The 26,286-nt window shown below is 41.4% G+C and overlaps 1 protein-coding gene across 9 annotated transcripts in view; it reads right to left on the reverse strand.

The window, feature by feature from the left end:
• The window catches only part of FGF14 (fibroblast growth factor 14), a 607,804-nt gene that overhangs the window by 183,473 nt on the left and 398,045 nt on the right, over nucleotides 1–26,286 (reverse strand). Inside the window, exon 1 of one of the 9 annotated variants that reach the window (XM_073349213.1) lies at nucleotides 7,806–8,770. The exons of the other annotated variants lie outside the window; for them this stretch is intronic. Within the exon in view, the coding sequence (XP_073205314.1) occupies nucleotides 7,806–7,998 (193 nt within the window). The 5' untranslated portion in view covers nucleotides 7,999–8,770. Of the gene's footprint in view, nucleotides 1–7,805; nucleotides 8,771–26,286 lie in introns of those variants that run through there. 9 annotated transcript variants of the gene reach the window in all.

A 26,286-nucleotide genomic window follows, 5' to 3' on the forward strand; every position in this document is an offset into this window, starting at 1 on the left:
AGGAAGGATAGCTCAGTGGTTTGAGCATTGGCCTGCTAAACCCAGAGTTCTGAGTTCAATCTGTAAGGGGGCCATTTAGGGATCTAGGGCAAAAATTGCGGATTGGTCCTGCTTTGAGCAGGGGGTTGGACTAGATGACCTTCTGAGGTTCCTTCCAACCCTGAGATTCTATGAAAAGCAATTTTTCCTCTCTGTATTGACACCTCCTCAACAATTATTGGGAGTGGACCACATCCACACTGACCTAATTGGCCTTTAACATTGGTTCTCCACTTGAAAGGTAACTCCCTTCTCGTCATGTGCCAATATATATTTATGCCTGTTTCTGTAATTTTTACCCCATGCATCTGAAGAAGTGGGTTTTTTACCCACAAAAGTTTATGCCCAAATAAATCTGTTAGTCTTTAAGGTGCCACCGGACTCCTCATTATTTTTGTCAATACAGACTAACACAGCTACCCCTCTGATACTTCAGACAGAACTGGCATTACTCGGGAATCTAAGGCTATATCTACACCGGTGGTTTTCAACCTTTTTTCATTTCAGACCCCTAACAATGTTGAATGATGGTGCAGACCTCTTTGAAATCTTAGCTATAGTCTGTGGACCACCAGGGATCCATGGACCACAGGTTGAAAACCATTGGTCTACACTATGGAGCCCATGTCGGCATAGCCCCTCAGTGTAGATGCAGTCTGTACCAACAGAAGGAGTTTTTCTGTTGCTGTAGGAACACTGCCTCCCTGACTGGCATTAGCTACGTCAACAGAAGCCCCCTTCCATCAACATCATTGTATCCACACTGAAGGTCTTGTTGGCATAGATATGTCGGTCAGGGATGTGGGGGGTTTCATACCCGGGACCAACATAGCTATGCAGACATAGGCGTGGTCTACATTTAAAAGATCAGAAAAAAAGAGCAATAGCTCTTCTAGATTGTTCAGAAAGTCTTTTAGCTGATTTAGTGTGCCACCAAAGTAGACAATGTAAAACGTTTTATGTCAGTTACCCACCGCACAAAAGTTAAATGAAAAAATGCCAACCCTTTTTTTGTCTTTTGGATTACTTAATTTTTGAATATTATCTGGTGAGAGAGAACCAATTAACTACAAATTCCAAACATTCTGCAGTCCATCGTTTTTAAAATATAAGGCCTGAAAAATCATGACTCAAAAATGTGAACTTTCTTTGAGGCCCCATTTTTAATTCATAATAACTCAAATTGCTTAGCAGGTTTACTTCAAAATATTCAGAAAATTCAATCTCTACTCATAGGTTATGCGCTGTAAGTTTGGGAAGATATAATTTATTCTTCATGCAAAACAAAGAGGTTGAATCCTTTGTTTAAATGCAAAACAGAATCCAAAATTAGCTGTCATTGCTACAGCTCTTCCAATAATAAGTCAATAACAGTGTATAGTAAAATTTCCCTTAGCATCTCTATTAGCCAGATTCTTTTAAATTCTATAATAAACTTTAATAATTACCAGGCCTGGCATATTTTTAAAAAATTCCTTGAAATTTAGAGTCCTTAAACTGACTATTCATTTCATATTTCAGTATTTAGGCCAGTGAAGGAAGGCATAAGTTCACAATAAGAGAAGTAGATGTATGAAGGATTTTGTTTCCCAGGCAAGTGGACATTGCACAGACTTGAAGTGTCATCCAAGTCATGATCAAGCATAATGGTCACATGAAGTGTCTTTTTAACTAATGGGAAGCCTGAACTGGTACTCAACTGGATCCAGATTCTCTAAACTTCAGGAGAACTCAGAGAGAGTCAATCACCCACAATGTTGTATTTGTTACAAATGAAAAGTTAAATCAGCAGTTGTAGGGAGGAAGGAAGTGAAAGAGAATAAGAGTGTAAGGAAGAGGAAGGTATTTCAGAATGAGGTAATTCTGAAATCTCCTTTACTCCAACTGGACACTCAAGATTGCTGGTATAAATAGACATGTTCCAGCATACACGACGTCAGAAGGAAGGAAAAGACAAGAAACATTACCACATACTGGCAATTTGCAGACAAAGGGAAAAAGGGATGCCAGCCAAATATAGATTTTTAAAACCTGAAGTAACCTTTGGGAAGGTCCAATGAAGTCTAAAATTTACTAATATTTATCAAACACACAATGCTAAAATGCTTCTATCTTATTTCTACTTTAACATAATATTTTAAGACTATATGATAATTATATTTGTCTTTTTGTTCCTGAGTTATATTACTAATATGAGATGTTTTGTAATCATATAAGATACTTGATCACTTGCACGTTAAATGGGCACAAAGAACACTGCCATCGTAAGTCAGGATTTAAAGCCCATTTTGATGTGAAACACTGCTGTAAATCCTTTATCATCTAATATTACATTACAGTTTTAAAGGAGGAATTAACTTTTTTCATTTCCTTCTCCTTTTAAAATTACATCCTTGACTCAGCACCATTGTTAGATCCACCAGAAACAGTTCAATACAAGGGACGTTATAATCCCTCCATACTCTCAACCAAGTTGTTTGCATTAATTCACATTCAACATAATCAGCTTTAATATAGTTTTGATACATACCAAAACCCCTTTTCAATACCACCCTTCTATTTAAAGAAGAGCTTCCCACTCTGTGGGAAATGTTTTGCCTCGGAAAGACCCTGATACTCAATCTAAAACTAATTGTAGCAAAAATACATTTTAAAAAAGGAAAATGAACATACCTACATTGGAGCAACATATTTGTATGTTTTGTGTTTGCAATAATATTATAGATTTTCAATGGAATATTTAGCAGCATTTTAAAAGAAAAAAATGAAATTGATTTTATACATATTTTATTACAAAAACAGGCTTACAGTGCCTGTCACCTTGACAACTAGGCACTGCATTTAAAGAGATTTAAACACAGTTAAAAAAAAAATCAGTCAAACACTTGGCAAAATAAATGGGCCTTACAATGTATATGAAAGATTGCTAAATGTGGGCGGACAAGAAGAATGAATTCCTAAGGTGAGACCCTCAGTTAGGAAAGCCAAGCCAGTTTGTACTAATTTAGGAACAGCAATAGCTTCCAAACTGATCTTCATTTCTTAGGAATTCTAGATACAAATGGAGTGTTCTGATTTGCAGGGAATGAAATAAATTAATTTTCATGTGTACACATGAATGGGTCTTGCTTTCAGCTCTACAAAAGCAAAAAAGACACTTCAGGTATTCCATTTCCTGAGAATTATTTTCCTTCTTAGGTTGTGAAGTCACTCCCCATCCGCTTCATCAACCCCATCTGATGTACACATTAATTGTCCCAAAAGGCACTCTTTCAAGTGATATACTGCTGTAGAACATTCACAAAAAATAAACCTAGAAGTCTAATAGTCATGTCTTAATAACTGAAATAAATATATTCTCTGAACATAGTGAGACAGAGACAATCTCACTGGTATTAGCATAAAAAATTAGAAGCCAAATCATTCCAAAATTGAGTAATATAAGTTGGTATTAATATACATATACACAGTATACATAACACACTTATTTTTTATACATTTGAAATGATGAATACTACACAATGGAACAATCTGAAGAGAACCTATTAACCAGACTACAACTTTGGGGACCAATAAAGGATATAGATTTATAGGTTAAAATATAGGTTAACTAGAAACTAACAATGCAACAGGGACAAGTGGATGGTTTGAAATCACACACTTCATATGTAATGTAATTGCATAAACTAAGGCATAGGAATTTATTTTCTGCTTTTCATTGCATAGTCTCTGGTTATAGTCAGGTTTCACGCCCCATGAAGCCTTCAAAATTCATATCTGTCAGTCCTCTGTGTAATTGTTGTATTGCATTAACTGAATCTGGAGAATAAACAGAATTAAACTATCTTGTTCTCTAATCCAAAATGAAAAAGTTAGTATTGATACGTGTTTGGCATCAAAGCCAGGGCACAGATATTGGCTTCAAGAGTATGAGGAAATTAATGCCAGTGATTTCTTCATCACGTGGCAGTTAGAATAAATTAAAGCTATTATAATATTAAAACTAAACATCAAAGTTGTCTGATACATTATTGTGGTTTGTCCACACAATAGCTTATTAGGTAATTCTCCCATAGAAATCAATATCAACTACAGAACAAAGACACATTAATCAAAACAGTTGGGAAAAAATATCTGAAACAAAACCACAGTCACATCTGTCATTATGGCTTTTATACCAGTAAATGTAAATAAGAATGTTCACCTTTTCTCCCTCTGTATCTTTATAATATATACTACTACAGTATGTCCATAAAGGGATAACCCTGGGCAGAAAATGAAACACAACTATAGAGAAGCACCAATACAGTAGAGGATATCTAGCTTTTAATATATTATGTCTTCAAAATCACATAATTTGTTCACAGATCAGCACCAGCCACCCAAGAAGCAGTATCAACAGGCATTTTAGGAAAAAAGCAGCATCCCTCTCAGCTGATTTTTATTACTGTTTGCTGTCTATTAACTTCAAAGATATATGGACTTTTGTTTTCCATATATAGTATAACCTCTTTGCAAGAGTCAGAGTTACATTTTGTTTGGAGTAAGTGATGTACTCTAGATTTCACTATCAATAAATAACGAACAATTGTTGCATACTTCTACTCTGATATTATCATACATGATCAATCCAAGGAGCCCACTTGTCACATCTCTGGCTCATTTTTCACTCTTTGTTCTCATCACACTTTGTACATCATTTAGATAAGATTTATTTGTAAAATTCCCATTGCACACATCTGACAACAGATGTTTGGAAATTCATCACATTTTGCTCTTATCTCATGCTCTCAACAATAAGTTTCAATGAACAATATGATGACCGATGGCCATATATTCTGACGAATCAGACAAACAGGAATGGAACTTTCTTGATTTTCTGCTTCGTATAATGATCATTTAATCAATTAACAGAATGAACTGCCTATTTGTTTCACAATTACATATTCTAATTTTTTTCTATGCCACAAGATATGTAAGTGATTAAATTTACCCTCCACTTTCCACCCTTTATCTCTCCCCACTTTATCTACTTCTTGTATGTAACTTTGAATCCACAGGTACACCAGGCAACTTATGCATCATCACCACCACGGCACTCACATACAGAAAACTGATTATTTTTAGTATAAAGTTTTACGGATGAATAATGAATTTGTGCTGTTAACATGAGGGACTGGATAAATATGCCTTTAAAAAGCTCTTAACGTTGACATAAACAAAGGGCCTGATCCTGCAACCTTCACTAACAAATATTCCCATTGAAACCAATAGTGCTAACATGAGTTAGAGTTTAGGTTATACTCCAATTTAGTTTAATTATGATCGGTTTCAGGAGCATTACTAAATACACTATGAAAAATCCATGATGTTGAATACAGAACTTTGCTGGAGGCATCTCTTAACTGTGGAAATGCTTGGCATCTAATGCTGTGAAGGGGTTATCATCCTCAAGTCTCACTGAATTCAATAAGAGTTTTGCCAGAATATGAAACTCAGAGCTGGCCAAAAATGATCTTTCAGTAAGTGAATGTATTAAAGGAAGCCCTAGTAAACTTGTTTCCATCAACCAACTATAAAAGATAAATTCCATAATCAATTATTATAAAACAGACAATCTATCTGGTAAAAGTCAATTATAGATCTATATTTAAGAAATTACTCAATCTAAAAATTAGTCTTACAAAGATGTTGTTATTAATACACACACACACACACACACACACTACATGCTCAAAAAAGAAGTGTACAATAATTTTATGCAGCCTCCATGTTAACTTTTAAAGTATATTTCAGAAATCAGTTTTCAGAAATAAGAAGACAAGTTGTATACCACTTTGCAAATAATGGCAACATTTAGGTTGTATTCTACAATAATACAAGAAATCTGAGGTTATTGTATCTTTATTGCTTCTTTTCACTGGATTTGAGACAACTGAAGAATAAGAAATAATTCTGCTACAAATAATAAAGCCATACAAAATAAAATGTTTTAGATCCTATCAAAAGATGCTATTTTAAATATAATGTATGGAAAGAAAAGGAAAGATGGAACAGAACAGGTAAATTCTTATGTCTTAGTTTTTCATCAACTATAAAAATAGTTTACCAACAATTCTAACTCTCTAGACCAAATTAAAATGGAAGTATACTTCTTTCCACACACTATATAGACTAAATTACAGCACAGGATGGAAGAATCATTCTCTAATCTATTCAGAAAGAATTTGTTTTTTACTACAGTAAGTAATAGATACTGTAATATCTTTACTGATATTCTCCTTGCTTTTGAAGATGTTTATTTAAAATCTTCATCCTTTAAAAAATATCCCTGTGTTTTAAAGCTATTTGCCTTCTGGGCATAAGTATGTGATAAAGTAAAAACCAGTTCTAAATTCTGGAAGTATTACTCTTTAATTGGGCGATAAAATTAAGAAAAATTATAAATGTTCTTGTCTTTTTATATAGTTTTATCCTTTTGTTTACACTCTTTAAATACAAAGCATTGAAAAAATGCAATCATGCTACTAATGTAAATTTGGAGACCTCTATTTATTGAGTATGCTGTAATCTATGGGAAGAAATTATAATAATCCACAGATTGTATCCTTTATATTAGGGACCCTAACTTAATAAGCAGTTAAAATATATATGTATATAATTGCAGTATACACAGTATGTGATAGTATCCCTCATGGTCCTTAAACATGCTAGTATGATACACTTCCTACTCTCAGAATACTGGAAATGAAATGATTCTCGCCTACTTAACTATTAAGAATGGGAGTCTAGAATAGAGTGCCTATACGGTGTGTAAAATGAAGCACATAGCATAATGAAACGAACCATTAACGATAGTTTGCTGAGGTTGCTTTGTCAGACACCGATCATTTAGAAGCTGTACAAATCGTTGTACTATTTGTCCTTTTAAAAAAAGGTTAATAGGCTGTGGCTATGAGAGCCCTTATTATGTAGCCAGTAGTTATCAGCACCACGTAATGCACTTAACTCTATCACCACCTCAATTAAAAGATTGTTTTCACCCTTTATTGCCTTGTGAAAACTAAATCACGAAGTCGCTGTAGGCGTTGCTTTATTCTTCTGACTAGACTAGCGTTTGAGGAAACCTTTCTATACACATTACATCCTGAATAGTACAGGGCATTAACATACATCTGAACTACTGCTCGTCTGTTTCAATGCTGCCTATAAGGCGCTTTGTGAATGGGAGCGAAATACAAAAGACTTTGCATTACCCAGGAAGGCAACTAGTACAGGGGAAGTAAAGAGGAAACCACAGCTAAAGCCTCTTTGAGGGATACTACTAGACTCTATTTACTACAGCTAACACCTCGGGAAAGTGTTATTATGTGCCATAGTGCATTATATTACCGAGGAGGCGTATTCCTTGAGTAAGAAACTTCCCGGGCCAACAGCTGGATAGATCACACTGTGCCACCCGTTCTAGGAACTGTTGACTCTGCGATCTCCTCTCGCTAATGTGTACATGTCTGTGTGTATTTTCCACCCAAGGCACTAGATCACGCAGCTAGCGAGGGAACAGAAACGCCCGGAGATCAGGACGGGGGCAGGCACTAGCTGGGAGATTGCATGAGCCGCCAGCCCAGCAGAGAGTTTTCCGCGTGTACCGCGCCCAGCTGCTGGCCCGGCAGGGGCCCCGCTACAGGTTGTCCCCACTCCCGGACGGACAGACAGACAGACAGACAGAGAGAGACGGGGGCAGGCAGACACACACACACACACACCTTGGCGCCGCAACCTTCTCTTCTTCAGCCCGAAGATACGGACCTTGGAGAAAATATCCACCAGGTTGCCATTGCAGAGCCCCCGGTTCTTACTGGGGCTGCTCCGCCTCCTGCTGGCCGAGGGCCGGTCCCAGTGCTGCTCCCTCGCTTGCCGCTTCTGGCGGATCAAGCCGCTGGCGATGGCCGCGGCCATGGCTGCTCCCGGCAGGCGGCTCCCGGCTCACTGGCCGGCCGGAGCGGAGAGAGGGGCTGGGCGGGCGCTGGGGCTCAGCCGCGGCGGGGACCCATCCCCGGGCGCCACGGACAAGCGAGACCCTCCTCCGGCTCTTCCAGCCGCAACTGCACCCTGGGGGCACCCGCGGCTCGGCGCGGTCACCGCATGGGCCCCCCCCCCCCGGTGCCACCTGCCCGGGCTCCGGCGCCGGGCGCTCCGCTCGGCCGGGCGCCCCTCAGCAGCCGGCTCCCATTGCTGCCGCCGCGGCTACAGCCGCCGCCTCCAGGCTCCTGCCAAGTGCTTCCGAAACCAGCATCTGGGGAGAGAGAGCGCGGCAACCGCAGCCGTGCCACCCCACCGCGAGTCCCTCCGCCCTTCCCCCAGCAGAGCCGGGGGCTGGTGCAATGGGGGGTTGTTGTTTTTTTTTTTGGGTGGTGGTGGGCGGGGGGGAGGGGGAATTGCTAGTTTCTAACGGATCCCCCAGCAGCCGCCGCCGCCGCCGCCTCTGCTCCCAGCTGGGGTTCCCCGATTGCAATGCGCGGCTCGCTCGCCGCTCTCCACAAACTCGCCGCTCTGCTTGGCGGGGCGAGGCGCTGCCCAGCCGGCCCAATCCCCGGCGCAACCAAAGCCCCCGGGGGGGGGGAGGCTGGATCTGTGTCTCTCTCGCGCGCGCGCCAGCCCCTTCCCCCCACGCCCAGTCCCAAGCCGGCTGGCGCGGGGAGCGGCGGCTCCTCCGCTTCGTCCAGCCAGCTCAAAGTTGCGGGGATCTCTCTTCCCTTCCGGAGGCAGGCGCGTCATTTTTCAACGGTGACACGAGGAGGGAGGGGGAGCCCGCGAAAGGGGAGGCGAAAGAACGTGGTATAAAAAGACCCCTTCGCCTCTCTGCCGGCTGCAGCACAGACACAGTGTGAACGCGATAATCCGGAGGGAAGCTAGCGAGCAGGGTGACAGCAAATAACGGCCACACACACACACAGTACCAAACCCAACGTCCCCTCGTGCCTCCAGCAGCCTGGGCCAAAGCCGGGAAAGTTGGGGGTGTAGGAGGAAAGGGAAGGAAGGAGAAGTCAGCGAGCGTCCAATGTAAACGCTCACCCTCGCCCTCCTCTATACTGGACGCAGGGCTGCTTTAGGTGAACCGTGAATCCCCAGCCCCGTAGGGAGCGGTGGAAAGAGAGAGGAGCTTTCTGCTCCGGTGGGTGCACACAGATCGAGGGCTCCCAAGCCACACCCGAGTGGGGACCCATCATGATTTCCTTTTTCTCTCGCTAGTTGGAGTTCGGAAGTGAAAGCCCAAATATTCCAGACTGCCCATCAGGCACGGCCTGGAAGAGGTTGCTAGGCAAGCCGATTCCCGTCGTAAAAAAACCACTCGGCGGGTGAATGATTTAGAGCTGGGTGGACGGAAACATGCCTACGTATCTTAGGGAACCTTCCAACTAAAACCAACACACGCTCTTTGTCTCAGGGAGAAATAATACAACCAACATACTTTTAACCGAGAAGATAAACCAGCTGGTCTACAGGGCTTTATAACCACTGAGTGCTTCTTGTGCTGCGCCTACAAACACTTGTACGTGGGCGGCCGGTGGATGCATTGATCGCCCTCCTAATGGGCAATTATTCTTATTTGTATAAACTGATGTGTTCTCTGTTGGGCACTGACAATATGTACCAGGTACAGAAGATCCAAGAAGTTTTCCCCAAGGAGTTTACAATCTGAAGTAACTGAACAAATAAGACGACACAATGGGTTTCACAGTCATTATTATCCTCTTTTCTGTAAGCATGGATTTTGGACATCCCTGTCGGGTCTATTAACTTGTTGGTGGTCCATCTAACTCCTGTAGTGGTCAAACCTCAGAGGTACTGTACCGTGTACATAGTTAAATATATTTTATGCTCAGGTCTCCTTGTGTGTATCTCCACTGTATATACTTAAAAACTTGTTATTTTGCTAGTCCTCCTTTCAAATCGCTCTATTTCCCCTTCAGTTGCTATTCAACTCAAAAGACAGCTCTTTCCAATACCACGTTTTGAAGCTGAAACACTCCCTTGCAAGATATACCACTTCGCAATATAAAGCCTAACATGCTTAGTTATTTGAGCAGATAGTTCAGTTGCTCCAGTTTCGACCATTATTTCCCTAAATCCTTTAATCTACAAAGGACTATTTTCACATCGAGGGCAAAAGCTTATGGAAGCATCTCCCTTACACACATTTTATGTTAAAGCTAGAGCAAGGCGGAGTACACGCTCAATTAGATCTGGATAATACGTTTTAATTCTATTTTATTTCACAGTGGCTCTAAACAGATTCAGCTAAAGCATTCAGATTGGATTCTCTGTCTGGCGGTTTCAACAGTGCAACAATTTCCATACAATAGCTACAATTACCCTAACTAATGCAGTCAGAGGAGTTTTTAATTTGATTTTATTGTGGTAATTTTGCCTTCAACTTTCTGTTTTCACGCTATATAACCGACGTTACAAGACTACGTCCTTTCCTCAGATTCTTTGAAGTCTGGGGGTGGGGGGTTAGTCCACATTGTCTTCTTAGAATGGAACCACGCCATCCTGCGACAGGACAATGAAACCAGACTAAGTGCTAAACTTCAACATTTGAAAAGTGGGGCGTTTCCCTTGCTGTTGGAAGTGCCAGGACCAAAAAAACAAAACAAAACAAAAAAAAAAGCCTCCCTCAAGAAAAGGATCGTGGTTGTTTATGTAAGTAGGGAAAACAGATGCTCTAGACGACGGAAAAAAGCAAGGACCCCCGACCCCCCACTACCATCTACCTTTAATTGCCACCGCGTTGCCTCGTGATTTAGCCAGACCTATTGCCTTAACAACTGCAATTCTGAGTGTATAGGATCCATATTCCCTTCACTGGAAGGACCTTTCTAAAACACTACATAATCGACAATCACAGCTCATTTTATCGACTCTCTTTCTCTTCACCAAAACTTGTTAAGATAAATTAAATTTGTCACTCTAAATCTGGGATATTTTGCTGTGGGGTGGGAAAAGGGAAAGTGTGTTTCCTACTCCAGAGATCAGACATAAAAAGCTCTCTGCTTGCATCTCAGAAATGCAGGGTAGTTGTTTACAGCTTTAGGTACACCAAAGAAAACTCAAGGGAGCCCTCTGCTGTCTTAACCTGTGATAAAATGTGTGCAATTCTAGTCAAGAGTGAAGGTTTTGCTAACAGATGGATTTTGGAAGTATAGACACATTGGTCGTCTTAAGGTCTACTAATTACATTGTGTTTAGGAGAAAACTTTAATTTTTGCTGTATTAAAAAAAACCCTATTTTCTTTCTGATTAAGAAAAGTCTGGTTATCTAAACACACCAAGAAGGTGGGCAGTGCTAGATTTTCAATATTTCCTGTTTTCCCATCTATTCATTTCTAACTCCCAACCTACTGGTTTTCTAGGAACAGTTCTCAAATGTAAAAAAAAAAAAAAATCAAAATCTGTAAATTATGTGTTTTGTTATGAGTGTTGTAAATTCCCACTCATTGTTTAAAATCTAGGTAAAAGGCTTCCTATATAATAGACTTAAAGTGCCTATAAATAGTGTCTCAAAACAAATTCATTTTGGGCTAGATGCATCTGGCTATGTAATAAAACAATGTCATACAGTTAACCATGTGAATTATTTCGAAGATTAACCTAATTCTAAAGTGTCCCCTTTAAGTGAGGAAACTGCTATTGGGTAAAGTAACAAACATATGCTAATTAATATTTTTTCTCTCCACATATTAACAAAACACTTTTATATCATGGGTTTCTTGTTTGATGATGTAGATTCCATATTGCCTTTGTACTCTAGCTTGAGGTTACCTAAAGCCTAAAGCCATTTTTTTTTAATTACAATGTACAAGCTTTAACAGCTACAATCTTTTCACCAGATGTTGGTATCCTTTCATATTGACATTACACTAGAAGGGATTACAGGCACCAGTTCAGGTCTTTGTAAAAGCACACAGAGAATACACAGTTATTACTTTTATAGATCAATTTAATAAAGGCATCTGAGGAAAAGTTAGCTGTACAAAAGAGTGCTAGTAACCAGTGTTTCCAAAGGGAGAAACACCAAATTACAGATTGATAATAGCAGATGGTTTGGTTTCATGAGATCTAGTCATTTTTTTATTCAGTTTGCTTGCCAACAAAATGTACACTGAATGGTTTCTTGTCTTATTAAATAAACTGGAATCTGAAGTTGTAAACTATTTATAAATACACAATAATAATTATTTCAGGATTCGGAATCTAGATATGAATAGAAATTCTCCTAGACTATTAGGAGTTGAAGGTCATTTTATATATCATTGCAAAGACAATTTCTTCTAGATTTGCAATATGGTCCTCAGATGTAGCTTATGCCTCACTCACAATGTAAACAAATACATTATGCAATTAATATTGCTTTTTAAAAAATAAATTAACATTTTAACTTTTATAGCCAGATTCTACCAAGGTTACTTGCATTGAGTAATTCCATACCCCTCAAGTAGAAAGGAACTACTCCTGGAGTAAGGTGTTATTACTCAGTGTGAGTAAATGTGTCAGAATCTGGTCCATAGTAAGAAGTTATTGCACATCTCGGAGAAGATACCTTTGTAATGACATATGATCTCCCTGTCATCTCCTAATTCTGATGGATATGACCAAACTCAGTGGATCGGATTTAACTCAGGGTTCCATTGTCATGTGCCAGTCTCACCCCAGAGGCAGACAATTTGCCCTCAAACAGTGTCTCTGCTATGGGCTTCAACCACCTCTTCCAATGGGTTTCTATATAGCTGCCCACTGCAATTATATCAGCCCTTTCCTGATAAAAACCCTGGGGGGTGGGGGTGGGGGAGTAAGCAGTAGTAATCCAACTGAATTTGGATCCCTAGGGCCTATCCCCTTTAGGAATCAAGCTGGAGCAGGGAGATATAATTTACACATGTCCAAAACATGCTTAAGAGAATCTGGCCCAATGCTTGTACTCTGCAGGGTTTTATGCATACCCCCCAAAAGGTTTATCAACATTAAAAAAGTAATATTTCATATGAATATACCTGTACGAACATATGAAGCTGAAGATTAGAAATCCCTTTGCAGACAGCTTATGTGCACCCTGTGGTGAGAATAAAAATAAAAATCTGGTTGTGCAATAAGGTTTAAATACATTTGAAATTACTTGTGTTGCAGGCATTCATGACTGCTCACCTGGAAATCAGTCTCCTTATGAGTTACTGTTATTTATCAGAAGATGATGATTTATGCTGCTGAGCATTTTAATTCTATATTTTGTTTGTGTACTATGACAGAAGAATGAAAGTATCAGAGATAAGAAACAAATTATTTTCTTCATTCAGACATTTCCAGTGTAACACAGAAAGTGAAAATGACAATTTAAAAACCTAAATTCACCAACACAAAGATCAGTGGATTAGAATCAAATTTAATAAGTGCAGACACTTCAGCATGTATAACTACACATTATTCACATTCCATCTATGTTGAAGACACCCACAATACAATCAAGGAGCCAAATTCATACTTGTTGAACTCCACTGACTTTAATGGAATTACCTCATGGATGAGTTTGGTCCAAGATGTTCGGATGTGCAGTATGAACACCAAACCCTGCTACACATTACTGTTTACACCGTAAAGGAAATGTTAAAAGAAATGTCTGACATTTTAATTAGTTTTATATATTTATATTTTTTCAAAATTAATATAATTCATAATTGCTATCAATGAGAGAAGGGGAGGAAGCGCATGAAAACAATACACATTAGTCAAGAGGGCCTGATCCAAAGGCCATCCAAGTCACAACAGTCTTCAGTGGGCTTTGTATCAGGCCCTGTTGAGTCACAGGTAATGTTGATTTCACACTCTCTTTCTCCCTCCCCCTCTCTTCTCTCATTGATAGTTTGTAAATTCAGTTTACACATTAAAAAAACACCTAGCTTAAAATAAAGTCCAAAAAAGAATTTTACAAAATTTAAAAGAAGAGCATGTCTACACCACACATTAAGCCTGGGCTCTGACTCAGGTGTAAGACCAAGCTCCCCCCCCTCCCCGCCCTTCCATCCATACACAAATCAGTCTGACTCGGGTCAGAAAGCACTTGGGGCCCAGGTTCTAGGACTTTTGTAGGGGGTTGAGTCAGAACCTAAGTCCCACTGTGATGCAGATCCAAGCCCAGCCATTTTGCAGTGTGGATGCAGCTCAAGCTGAAAACCTAAGTCACAAAGTCTACGTTGTGCAGTATGTACGCATTAGCACAGCTCTGAGACCTGGGTCCAGCAACTGTAAATCCAGGTTTACAATTCACTGTGGATGCTCAAGGGAAGCCCACAAGCCCAGGTTCCACGGACCCAGGTTTACAACGCAGCATGAACATGCCCAAAGAAACAAACAATTCTACAACAGGTTCATCCATCACACATTAGTGTACAAGATTCATAAACTTCATTAAAGATAAAATTCTCAAGGATGAAAAACATGTACTCTAAAAGGTCTTTAGGGTGGGCTGAAATTCTATAAGAGTTGGGTGCCCAGATTCTTTATCACTCCTTTACTATTACTATAGCAAAGAACATGTAAAATAGCACAAACATTTTATTTTACATAGACCACTTACAGAATGTTGAGTGTGGCTTTTTTCATTTCCTCACAGCTTTATTTACATTTTCTATATTTGTTACTGTAATAGGGCCTGATCCAGAGTCCACTGACGTTAACAGACATTGACTGCAATGGGCTTTGAATGCAGCCAATGTACATCCCAGATATATTTCTGAAATTTAACGCAGACCTAAAGCCAGGGATATTGGAGTGGGTAGTTGTAGAGTACATTACTGAAAATAAAGTCAAGAAGTAGTTCATTTGTTCCTTATTTTGTAAAATGTTCTTCACTGTGAGACTGACCCTGCAGTCCTCATTCAGGAACTGAAGTTAGGTAATAGTTTTACCTAAGTGAAGTCAATGGGAATGGGTCTATTGTAAGCAATTACTTGAGAGTTTAGATATACACATTTAAATTGACAAGTGAGTCTGTGAAATAAGACATAGAAGCTTTTGAACACATGTTGAGGTGGCAAAGGTCTGCAACTAATCTGGTTATGCTATTTCTCCAACCTGTTTTCTAAAGCCTACACAGTTTTGTCAACAAAAGTCAGGTTTGGTTGACAAAACAGTGGATGTGTCCACACAACAATACTCCTCCAGCCAATTTAACTCTCATGCTATGCTAACATCATAAAACAACCTTGATGAACGGCATAGAGCTTTTTGCAACAAAGCTAGAGACACGCAGTTTCAGCATAGACACTGCACTTGCTTGTGGCACCCTAACTGGCCTCCAGGAGGTGTCCCACAGTGCCCATCATGACCGCTCTGTTAAGCAGTTTCTACTCCATTGCCTCGCAGCCAGGTACACAGGCATGCACCTCTCCCCCTTTAAAGCCCCGGGGATTTTTGAAATTCCACTTCCTGTTTGCTCAGCATGGACAGCTCACATCGCATCTTCCCAGCTGACCATGCTGACTTTCCACAACAAACGCTCTCCTGCCTAGAGTACACCAGAGTTGCTGGATCTGCTGGGTTTGTGGGGAGAGGAGGCTGTGCAGTCACAACTCTGATCCAGCCATAGGAACTTTGACACCTATGAGCAAATTGCTCGTGGCATGAATGAGAAGGGGCATGAAAGGGACACGCAGCAGTGCTGGGCTAAGATCGAGGAGCTGAGGCAGGCGTACCAGAAGGCAAGGGCGGCCAACCATTGCTCTGATGCGGTGCCAAAAACACGCCGCTTCTACAAGGAGCTGCATGCCATCCTCAGCGGTGACCCCACCTCCACTGCCAAGAGTCCTGTGGATACTTTGGAGGGACAGGAGGCAGCAGCCAGCAGAGTCAACTCTGAGGATGAAGTGGTGGACAAGGAGGTCAAATTGAAGGAGAATGTGGGACAGGCAACAGGCTCATCAGTGGTGTGGCAAGCCAGGACCTCTTTTTGGCTCCAGAGGGGTCTAGCAAATCCCAGCAGTCCAGCTCTGGCATGCCTGAAGCAGGAGAGGGGAGCTCTGGTTAGCACTCATTTTGCTTTGATAGTGCAGTTACATGAGGTTGAGGTGTCCTTTATTTTGTTACATGGTGCACATGGGAGAAGGGACTGAAATTAACAACACTAGGTACTGTTTGCATCTGCTTCACATTCCCCTGTGTAGCTATGCGGTGGAGGCCCTGCGGAAAAATTTGTTAATCACACTGAGATTTCCCAGGAATCCTCCAAAGAGATCTCTAGGAAATTTTCCTGCAGAAACTTTGCAATCCTCTGCTTAAAATTTCTTGGCAGAGCTGCTTTGTTTCTTCCCCCATTGTAGAAAACTTTGCCATGCCAATCAGCAATTACTTCTGAAGGAACCAAAGCAGCACACAGAGAGCAGCATACAGACCCGGTCGAAAGCCGCATGCATGCAGGAGATGCACCCTTGCATCTTCGGTTACCCTCAGTAGTGTGATTTCAGCTTTGATCACCTTCGCCTGTGAAAATGGTGCCAGTGTTCAGAATAGTGTTCAAAGGCACCTTTACGGATACCCCTCAGAAACCACGCAGACCCTTTGTCCCGTCTTGCATCCTCAGGCTGAAAACTCCATGTTGAGTGTTCTCACTGTGCTTGCCAAGGGAAAGTGGGAAAGAGGTGTATGTAACTTTTATGATTCAAGGCTGTGAGTGCACACAAAATACTAACTCTGTGTATTGTTTCTTTTGTTTATGCAGATGTGCCCTTGAGGGTCAGCTCCTACACACCAGCACAACACCGCCGTTAGATAAGGAGGCGAACGAGGAGGAGTAAGGACAACATGTTTTGCGAAGTACTGCAATCATCAGATGAGAGTGATAGCAAGCACAGAGTGTGGAGAGAGACAATAAACAAAAAACTAGAAATGGATAGCCAGGAGAAGAGACAGGGTCAGGAGTGGATAATAAAGCTCATGGAGGACCAAAGAGAGATGCTGAGGTCCCTGATTGCACTTCAGGCAGAATACAAGCATGCTTGACTCCCCCACCAGGCCATACAGAACTGTCTTCCTTGCCCTCTCCAAGCTCCTCCCACACATTCCTCTCACGTTCCTGGCCCATTGCAGTACCCCTTGCACTCCACGCCTTGGGACATTTTCCATAACAACAGCTAGACTTACACACATCTGTGAGATCCTCACTTCAGAGAGTGCTGCTCAGTGTCATGCCCCTTGTAAGAAATGTTAATGTCTGTACTGCTGTTTAATAGAAATTTTGGCTTGCAAAGACCGTGATTCTTTATTTGTGACCTACAAAGGATGGTTGCAACAGAAATTTATACATGGTGGCAATCGGCACATTTGCAGACTACAATTAATGCTCAGGCAGAAATCATTACAAGGGTCATTCAATGTGGTAAGTAAACAATGTCTGACTCATTTCATTACAGACACATTACTGAGGCTCATTGTTGAAATGCTGCTTCAAAGTCTCCCTGATTCAAATAGCCCCCAATGAGCTCATCTAATAGTGCTGGTGTCTGGCTGCTCAAAATCAACTGCCAGGTAACCCACTTCAATGCTCCACCCCTGAGGAAATGTTTCCCCCTTGGCTTCACAAATGTTATGCAGAGCACAGCAGGCTGTTATGACCATGGGAATATTTTCCTCATTGAGGTCGAACCTCTGAAAAAGGCAGGACCAGTGACCCTTTAATCTGCCAAACACATTCTGTGGTCATACTGCACCTGTTGAAGCGCTCTTTGCTGCTGTCAAGGTTTCTAGTGTATGGCTTCATGAGCCATGGGAGTAAGCGGGAGGCTGGATCTCCCATCATCACCATGTGCATTTCCACATCTCCTATTGGAATCTTCTGGTCTCGAAAGAAAGTCCCTGCATGCAGCTTTCTATACAGGCCAGCGTTCCTAAACATGTGTGGTTTCAGAGTAGCAGCCATGAGTCATGCACCTTCCCTGACCTCCCCACGCTGATGTAAATGAAATGACCCCAGTGATCCACTAGTGCCATAGAGAAGTAGCCCTTTCTATTGATGTACTCCATCATAAGATGGTCTGGGGCCAAAATTGGAATATGCGTGCCATCTATTGCCCCACTGCTGTTAGGGAATCCCATTGCTGCAAAGCCATCCACTATGTCCTGCACATTGCCCACAGTCACAGTCCTTCGTAGTAGTAGGTGATTAATGGCCCTGCACACTTGCATCACCACAACCCCCATGGTGGACTTTCCAACTCCAAACTGATTCGCAACTGACCAGTAGCAATCTGGAGTTGCCAGCTTCCACACAGCGATCACCACACATCCACTGTTACGGCAGCTCTCATTTTGGTGTCATTGCGCTACAGGCTGGGGGCAAGCTCCACACAGAGCTCAAGAAACGTGGCTTTGCACATATGAAAGTTCTGCAGCCACTGCTCATCATCCCAGACCTACATCACAATCAGATCCCACCACTCAGTGTTTGTTTCCCAAGCCTAGTAGCGACGGTCCACCATGTGTAGCTGCTCTGTGAATGCCAATATCAATCTTGAATTGTTTCTTTCCATGCCACACAGCAGGACAGGCAGCACGGATTCCTGTTCAGGTTTACAGCTCATGAAATACTGCAGGATCAGCCGTGTTGTGTTCCTAACACTTATCACAGGACTAGTGAGCAGTGCAGGATCCATGCTTTCAGGCAGAGATGGGGGGCACAAAGTTTACAGGAGCATTTGAAAAATGGCATGAAATGTAGTCGGAAGCCCTTGGAATTATGGGACAGAGAAAACTGCATTATGTGGGGGTGATCCCTCCCCCATGATGCACTACGATCCACTCCCAGAACTCCTAGCAGAGGAAGGTGATGATCTGCACAATGGTGCACTGCTCTATCTGTGAGTGCCAGAGCACCAACTGTGTACGCACTCTGCCAACACAAGGAACGTGCACAAGTGATGTAATTACAGTGGCTTATGATCATCAACATAACTTAAATCAACTTGACTCTGGAGACATGGCCTAATACACTTTTAAATGATTGCACGTACTTTAGCCCATTCCCGCATAGGCATACAGGCATGTTTAATATTACTTACTGTGAACAGTCCCACTGAAGTCAGTAGAACTAATCAAAGGGCATATGTATTTGCAGGAGCCTGGCCTTTGCAGTTATATGTTAGTTCACCTTTAGAAGCAAGTCCTTCCCTTTGGTGTCTGTCCTTGAAACTATGGAAATCACAAGCTAAGATACAAAAACACAGAAACCTAAGAATTATCATACCAGAGGTCCAACTAGTCCAGTATCCTGTCTTCTGAAGTGGCCAGTACTATCTGCTTCAGGAGAAGGTGAAAGAAAGTCTACGAAACACAACCATCAGATAACCTGTACACAAGGAAAGTTTCTTCCAAACCTCTTTTAATTAGAGGTTGGCTTATGCCCTGGAGCATGAGAGTTTATATCACTTCTGAAACTCTTTGGTTACTTTTCATTTCTTACTATAATTTTGAATAATCATGTTACCCTTTTTAACATCTAACCCTTTTTAAAATGCCGCTAAACGATTTGCCTTAATTATATATTGTGGTAATTAGTTCCACAGACTAACTGTGTTTTGTCTGGAAAAGCATTTCCTTTTATTGGTTTTAAATTGCACTCTCAATTTCATTGAATGTCCCCTTGTTCTTATATTATGATAAAGGATTAAGAAGCTCCCAGAATAGATTCTCTATGCCATTCATTAATTCTGCATATCTTTATCATGTTACCTTTTATTCACCTATCTCTGAAATAAACAGCTCCAACCTTTTCAATCTTTCTTCATATAGGAGTCTTCCCAGGCTTCTAATCACCCTCAACTTTTGTCACTTTACCCTCTCTATTTCTGCTATAACCTATTGAGATGATGTGACCAGATTGGAACATTGGTACACTATTACCTAAAATAATGATTTCCATGAAGGCTTTCTGACCCCAACCTTAATTCCCAATTCACAGAGAGATAATTGAACAAAATGAAAAACCAGCACCAAACCACCTTAACTCTGCCCCCTAACAAAACACTCATAATAACTAAAGTATAACTGACATTTCTTTCACATAGTTTTTCCCTCACAATTATACTTAAAACTTTAATCACAAATTAGCACTTTTAAAAAATTTGCTGAAGTGGTTTTTGTTTTTTCAGGACATGATACACTTTACATTCACAAATTGGCACATGTGTTGTTTGATCTGCTTGTTCAAACACAGGGAAGAAAACAGTGAGGGTTTTTTAAAAAAACAACAACAGAAAACAATAATAAAATCATAGGTTTTAAATAGATCCCTTTTGTGGGAGCCTTTATGCAAAGATACACACTCAAGTTAGCATTTTTGTAAGCTGTCTTGTGTAAAGTTACTCAGTGGTCCCTCAAACTCCCCAGAACTACTCCACCTATTTCCATTCCCTTTCCCCCCCCCTCCCCACAGTTCAAATTCTCCCTGACTCCTTTCATTCATTGCTCAGTACTCCCTTCTCCCTTCCATGGCCATCTATCCACAATATCTCACCTCTCCCCACCATAGTCTCTAGAAGCTCCTTGCTGGGATCTACTCCCTCAGGAAGCCTAATGGTCTAGTTACTCCTCAAAGAGCCTAAATAGTCTTGCCAGGGACTAATAAGCCAACTAAGACTCATGGGGCTGTAGGAGAGGTCTCCAGAAAATGCCAGCTATCCAAGTTCCATCCCACCCACCTCCCACAATATTTCCCCAACCAAATGCCTTTTAACACCCCCGGGCTCTCTCCACATCCCCTGCAATATTCTTTCAACACCACTCTCATGCAACACTCAACCAATTTCTTGCCACCAACCAAAATGTTCCACCCACAATCACTCCATCAAATGACTCTGATCCCCACTTGCCCATTCTGCAAAACCACAGCCACCCCTACCTCTGCTTTGTTATCTATTCACCCCACCAAGGTCTATGGGAGACTTCAAGGGAGGCTCCACTCTGAAAAGGTTAAATAGGCTGGCAATTGCACTTTCTGGCTTTCATGGGGGCAGAGGTGTAGACCCCTTGCAGGTCCTCTGCTCCTGGACTCCAGCTATCAACAGTGACTTGCTGAAGTGTTAAGGACTTTTCTGAAACTACCAGGATTCTGGAGGGGATTGACAGAACTGGGTGAGTTGTGGGGCACTGAACCCAGGGAATCTGGAGGAGATAATGGAGGGGTAGGGAAAGGGAGAGAAAAGGGGAGTCATTGAGCTCAGGTATACATGCACTTTCAGCAAATGTATATCTGCTATGGTTGGATGGAGCAGGGCTCCCCCCATGGCAGACCTCACTTGAGGAAGTCCAGTGGACTGGAGAAACACAAAGACAGCCAGGGAGTAGGGTTGGCTGCAGAGTGGAGATGGGCGGTGCTAGAAAACATGGCTTGGCTGGAAAATGGAGACGGGCAGTGAAGAACATCTGAAGAACCCAGAGCTAGAGACTGCCTGAAACTCTGGGGAGCTGGCCTGGGCAGGAAGTGGGTTAAACAAACCAGCAGAAGTGGTCCAGGAAAAAATCTTTGCATGTCTGTTAAAGACAAATCTAACCCACTAGTTTTCATCCTGTTCCATACTTTTTACAACAGAAAAAAGTTTCAAGCCCCCCTCCCATGTAGCCATAAAGAAAAGGAGAGTGGTCACGAATCCCCTGAATCTCCTTTCTGAGGAGATTATGCCTTCCAGGATAAGAATGCAGACCTTACCCAACACTCAGGCTTACACCAAACTATACACAGAGCTTTTCTTCCATGAGGCACAGTAGAAACCTGGTATTTTAATAAAAACAAAGAATAATAAAATAATTTAACAGAACATTTGTTCAATTACAGTAAAGGCTGCTAATTCGAGAGAAGATTAAACAGACAGCACAGAACAAATTAGAGCTGGCTAATAAATGGAAAAAATATGTAAAGTTTTTGGTTGTTTTTCATTAAGATTTCAAAAAGGTTGGTCGGCTTTAAAACAAATTCCTTAAAAATAATTAAAAAGCTGTGAAAATGCCAGGTCAGTCCCAGATTCTGCAAAGACTTACACACAGGTTTAACTTTACACACTTTGAGTAGTCCTACTGGAGACAGGGCTGGACAATGGTGAGGCAGAGACAATACAGACCTTCTTCTGCTCCCAGAAAAGTTAGTGGGAAAACTTCCTTTTGATTTTAATGGCACAGGATCAGAGCCTTCATGCCAGTGCTTTGGTCCATGCTCCTGAAGTCCCATGATGAAATCAGAATCTAAACTTTCATTTTAAAAATGTGCCATTTCTAGTCCACACACATCCACAGGCACCGACTTTCCAAAGTGCCGGAGGACGCTCAACCCCCAGCTCTGATCCAGGCCCCGCCCCCACTCCACCCTCATCCCACCTCTTCCCACCCTCATCCACCCTCATCCACCCCCGCCCTGCCTCGTCCTACCTTCACCCACTCCTGCCCTGCCTCTTCCCACCCCTGCTCCACCCCCGCTCCGCTTCTTCCTGCCCAGTTCCGCCCCCCTCTCCCAAGCACACTGCAGCCTTGCTCCTTCCCCCTCGCTCCCAGCCTCCTGCACACTGCGAAACAGCTGTTTGCAGTGGGCGGGAGGCACAGGGAGAGAGGAGGAGGCACTGATCCGCGAGGCCTGCCGGAGGGTGGGAGGCACTGGGGGGAGCTGATAGAGGGGCTGCCAGTGGGTGCTCAGCACCCACCATTTTTTCCCCATGGGTGGTCCAGCTCCGGAGCACCTACGGAGTCGGCGCCTATGCACACACATCATGCAAAGAAAATCTTAAAGATTAGGCACCTGTAAAAGAAAGTGAACAGATTTTCAAAAGTGCTGCAAATTCAAAACTACAATTAAGTCAGTCTTTGTTTCCCCCCTACCTAATCTAGCCAGGGCAGGATTTAGTCCACAATATTTACCTTCTTGGATTTCGCCTCAATTTTACAAACTGTGACAGAATTTTTGTTATTTTTCCAAGTAATTGAAAATCACTCTAAAATGGATTATTGCTCAAGTGTCAAATTTATTTTTATAAGCAACAATAAGGATACCTTGCCTCAGAGCAGAAATCTGGTCTTAATCCTACAATGAGCTTCCTCTAGAGTCAGAACAATTGGCAGAGCATGAAAATATGTAAACTCTTGTACATAGATTGACTAGTATTCTCAAGGGAAGGTTTTTCTAGTCACTATGAAATAGACAAAAAGATAAGAGAAATTGTAATGAATGTATTTGCATTCTCTAGCTCAGATTCATCACAAATCTGAGAGAAGAGCTAATAAAAGGAAGTTTCTTATGGAGTGATACATGTTGCTTCATAATTCATAAATGCTAGTAAAACAGCACTGTACTGAACACTGGAATGGTGACAGGAAGATTCCCAAAACAATAACTGATCTGAGAGAAAAGAGATAGTCTCCTCTCAGAAGTGGCAGCAAGCCTTGCTGAAGTATATATTTCTAAACTACATAAAGAGATACCCACAAAATGTCAACCTCTCATATAAAGGAGTTAAGGGAAATATTTGCCAGTATATCTGTAAGGAATTGTTCTTTTTGGGACAATAGGAGAGAATACTTACTATGTCCTCAAAGTGTCCATTTTACATTCATAGGCATATTATTTTATCATATGTTTAGATACCCTTCATCCTTCATACCATTTAAAACAATGTGTAAATACATGAAATGTATGTGAGTTGCTAAGAAATGATAAAATCCAGGGAGATTCTAGGGAAGTGGATATTTTTTTAATTGAAATCCAGACTATACCACTGAATAAAAACAAGTAGTCTCTCTGCACGTCATAATATTCATACATTTCCAACTGGAGTTTTACATTTATATTTTCTGTAATAAGAAAAGGAGTACTTGTGGCACCTGAGAGACTAACCAATTTATTTGAGCATAAGCTTTCGTGAGCTTATGCTTATACCAGTATAGCAGCATAATTATACTGGTATATTAATGCCAGGAAGTTTCTCAGGGTATGTCTTCACTACCCGCCGCATCGGCGGGCAGCAATCGATCCAGTGGGGATCGATTTATCACGTCAAATTTAGTCGCGATAAATTGGTTAGTCTCTCAGGTGCCACAAGTACTCCTTTTCTTTTTGCGAATACAGACTAACACAGCTGTTACTCTGAAACCTGATTTTCTGTAATGTTAGTTTAATTCACTGAGAAAGGAAGATCAGCCTACTTTAGATGCTTAAGGAATCCAGGTCACACAAAGCCAGAGGTGTTTCCTCTTCTACATTCCAACATATGCTAATTAATTGTGTCTGGGAGAGTCATAGCCACCCATTTTAGCTCAAAAGAAAATGGGAAAAATCCAATTTCCTAGCTAGGGTGAGAAAACAAGTCACTGAGGCTATGTCTACATTACAGCCTATGTCGGCATAACTTATATCACTCAGGGGAGTGAATAAACCACCCTCCGAGCGACATAAGTTACACCGACCTAAGTGCTCATGTGCATAGTGCTATGTCAGTGTGAGAGCTTCTCTCACCGATATAGTTTCTGCCATTCACGGAGATGGCTTTTTTATGCCAACCAGAGAGCTCTCTCCTTTCAGCATAGAGCATCTTAACCAGATGTGCTGCAGCAGCACAGCTGCATCAGTACAGCTGGGCAGCAGCAGTGCTGTATGTATAGACATGGCCTTAGAATGTACACTTAATACACAGCTGACAAGATCAAAAGCCAGTGTTTGAAAAGGACATTTTTAAAGGAGTTTTCCACGGAGGCTGCATTAAAGCAAATGTGTGTGTGTGTATATATATATATAATGCCAAGGAAATTGCACTCTTTGTAACTGTGTCAGCTGCAAACAAAAGATAAGATACCTTTACTAAATGTACCCAGTAATCTTAACCTCAGGTCTTGTCTACACACAAAGTTGCACCAGTTTAACTAAAAGCATATTTAAAAAACTGATTTAGAGCTTATCTACATGTGGAATTAATCAGGGCATTAATAAATTAAACACATTTTAATCAATACATCACAGCACTGTGTGGAGACTTGGGGTTTGTCTACACTGAGCCCTGGTCTACACGGGGTGGTGGTGGGGGATCGATCTAAGTTACGCAACTTCACCTAGTGAATAACGTCGTTGAAGTCAACGTACTTATATCGACTTACCGTGGTGTCTTCACCGCGGTGAGTCGACTGCTGCCACTCCCCTGTCGACTATGCCTGCGCCTCTCACGGCGCTGGAGTACAGGAGTTGACGGGAGAGCGCTCGAGGATCGATTTATCGCGACTAAATTTGACGTGATAAATCGATCCCCACTGGATTGATTGCTGCCCACCGATGCGGCGGGTAGTGAAGACATACCCTGAGAAACTTCCTGGCATTAATATACCAGTATAATTATGCTGCTATACTGGTATAACTCCCCATGTGGACCCTCTCATTCCTAATAACAGTGGCCCTTTTGGGGTTGGCTTATGTTACTTCTAAATGGCCACTGTTATCACAATTCAGAGTGTTCACATGGGAAGTTATACCGGTATAGCTATAGCAGTATAATTATATCGGTGTAGTAATGCTGGTACATTTCCCCATGTAGACAAGCCCTTGGTTTCAAATGTGAAGCAGCTGAAACTAGTGCTTGCACAGCACAGTGTATAATCTTACCTTGTTTAGTTTTATCAATTTATTTACATAGCTATAAATTATGCTGGTGCAACTTTTGCACATAGACAAGGCTTTGCTGACATATACTATATGGGTGTAAACCAATTTTAAACTGATATGTCCCCACAAAGATGTTCTCAGTGGTTACCTCAATTTTTAACTGATTTTTAAACTGATTTTACTTAAACCAGCGCAACTTCTGTGTGTAGACAAATTTCTGAAGTTAACAGTCCTACTTGATTGAGAACACAGAGTCATAGTCCTTGCTCTTGAGTGTGATCAAGCTAGAGAGCTGAATGTGTCAGTGGGCACTGTAAAAAGTAATATAAACATTTTATTATTTTTCTGAGCTTATTTGTAACTCAAGATTTCAGCCAGCAGGAAATACAATATATCAATATAACATAGTACTGCAGTTTACAATCTTTTTAGTTTTCTATATTGTATATTGTCACCTCCTTAATTGCTTTGATTTATCTCATTTTCCCCATATGTAAAATGTGAATGTAGGACGAGTGACAATTATCCATTATATTTTACAGAGGTGGTGGGATATTATCTGATGCTCTTAGTTT

Source organism: Lepidochelys kempii, chromosome 1, assembly GCF_965140265.1.
Source record: "Lepidochelys kempii isolate rLepKem1 chromosome 1, rLepKem1.hap2, whole genome shotgun sequence".
Classification (NCBI taxonomy): Eukaryota; Metazoa; Chordata; order Testudines; family Cheloniidae; genus Lepidochelys; species Lepidochelys kempii.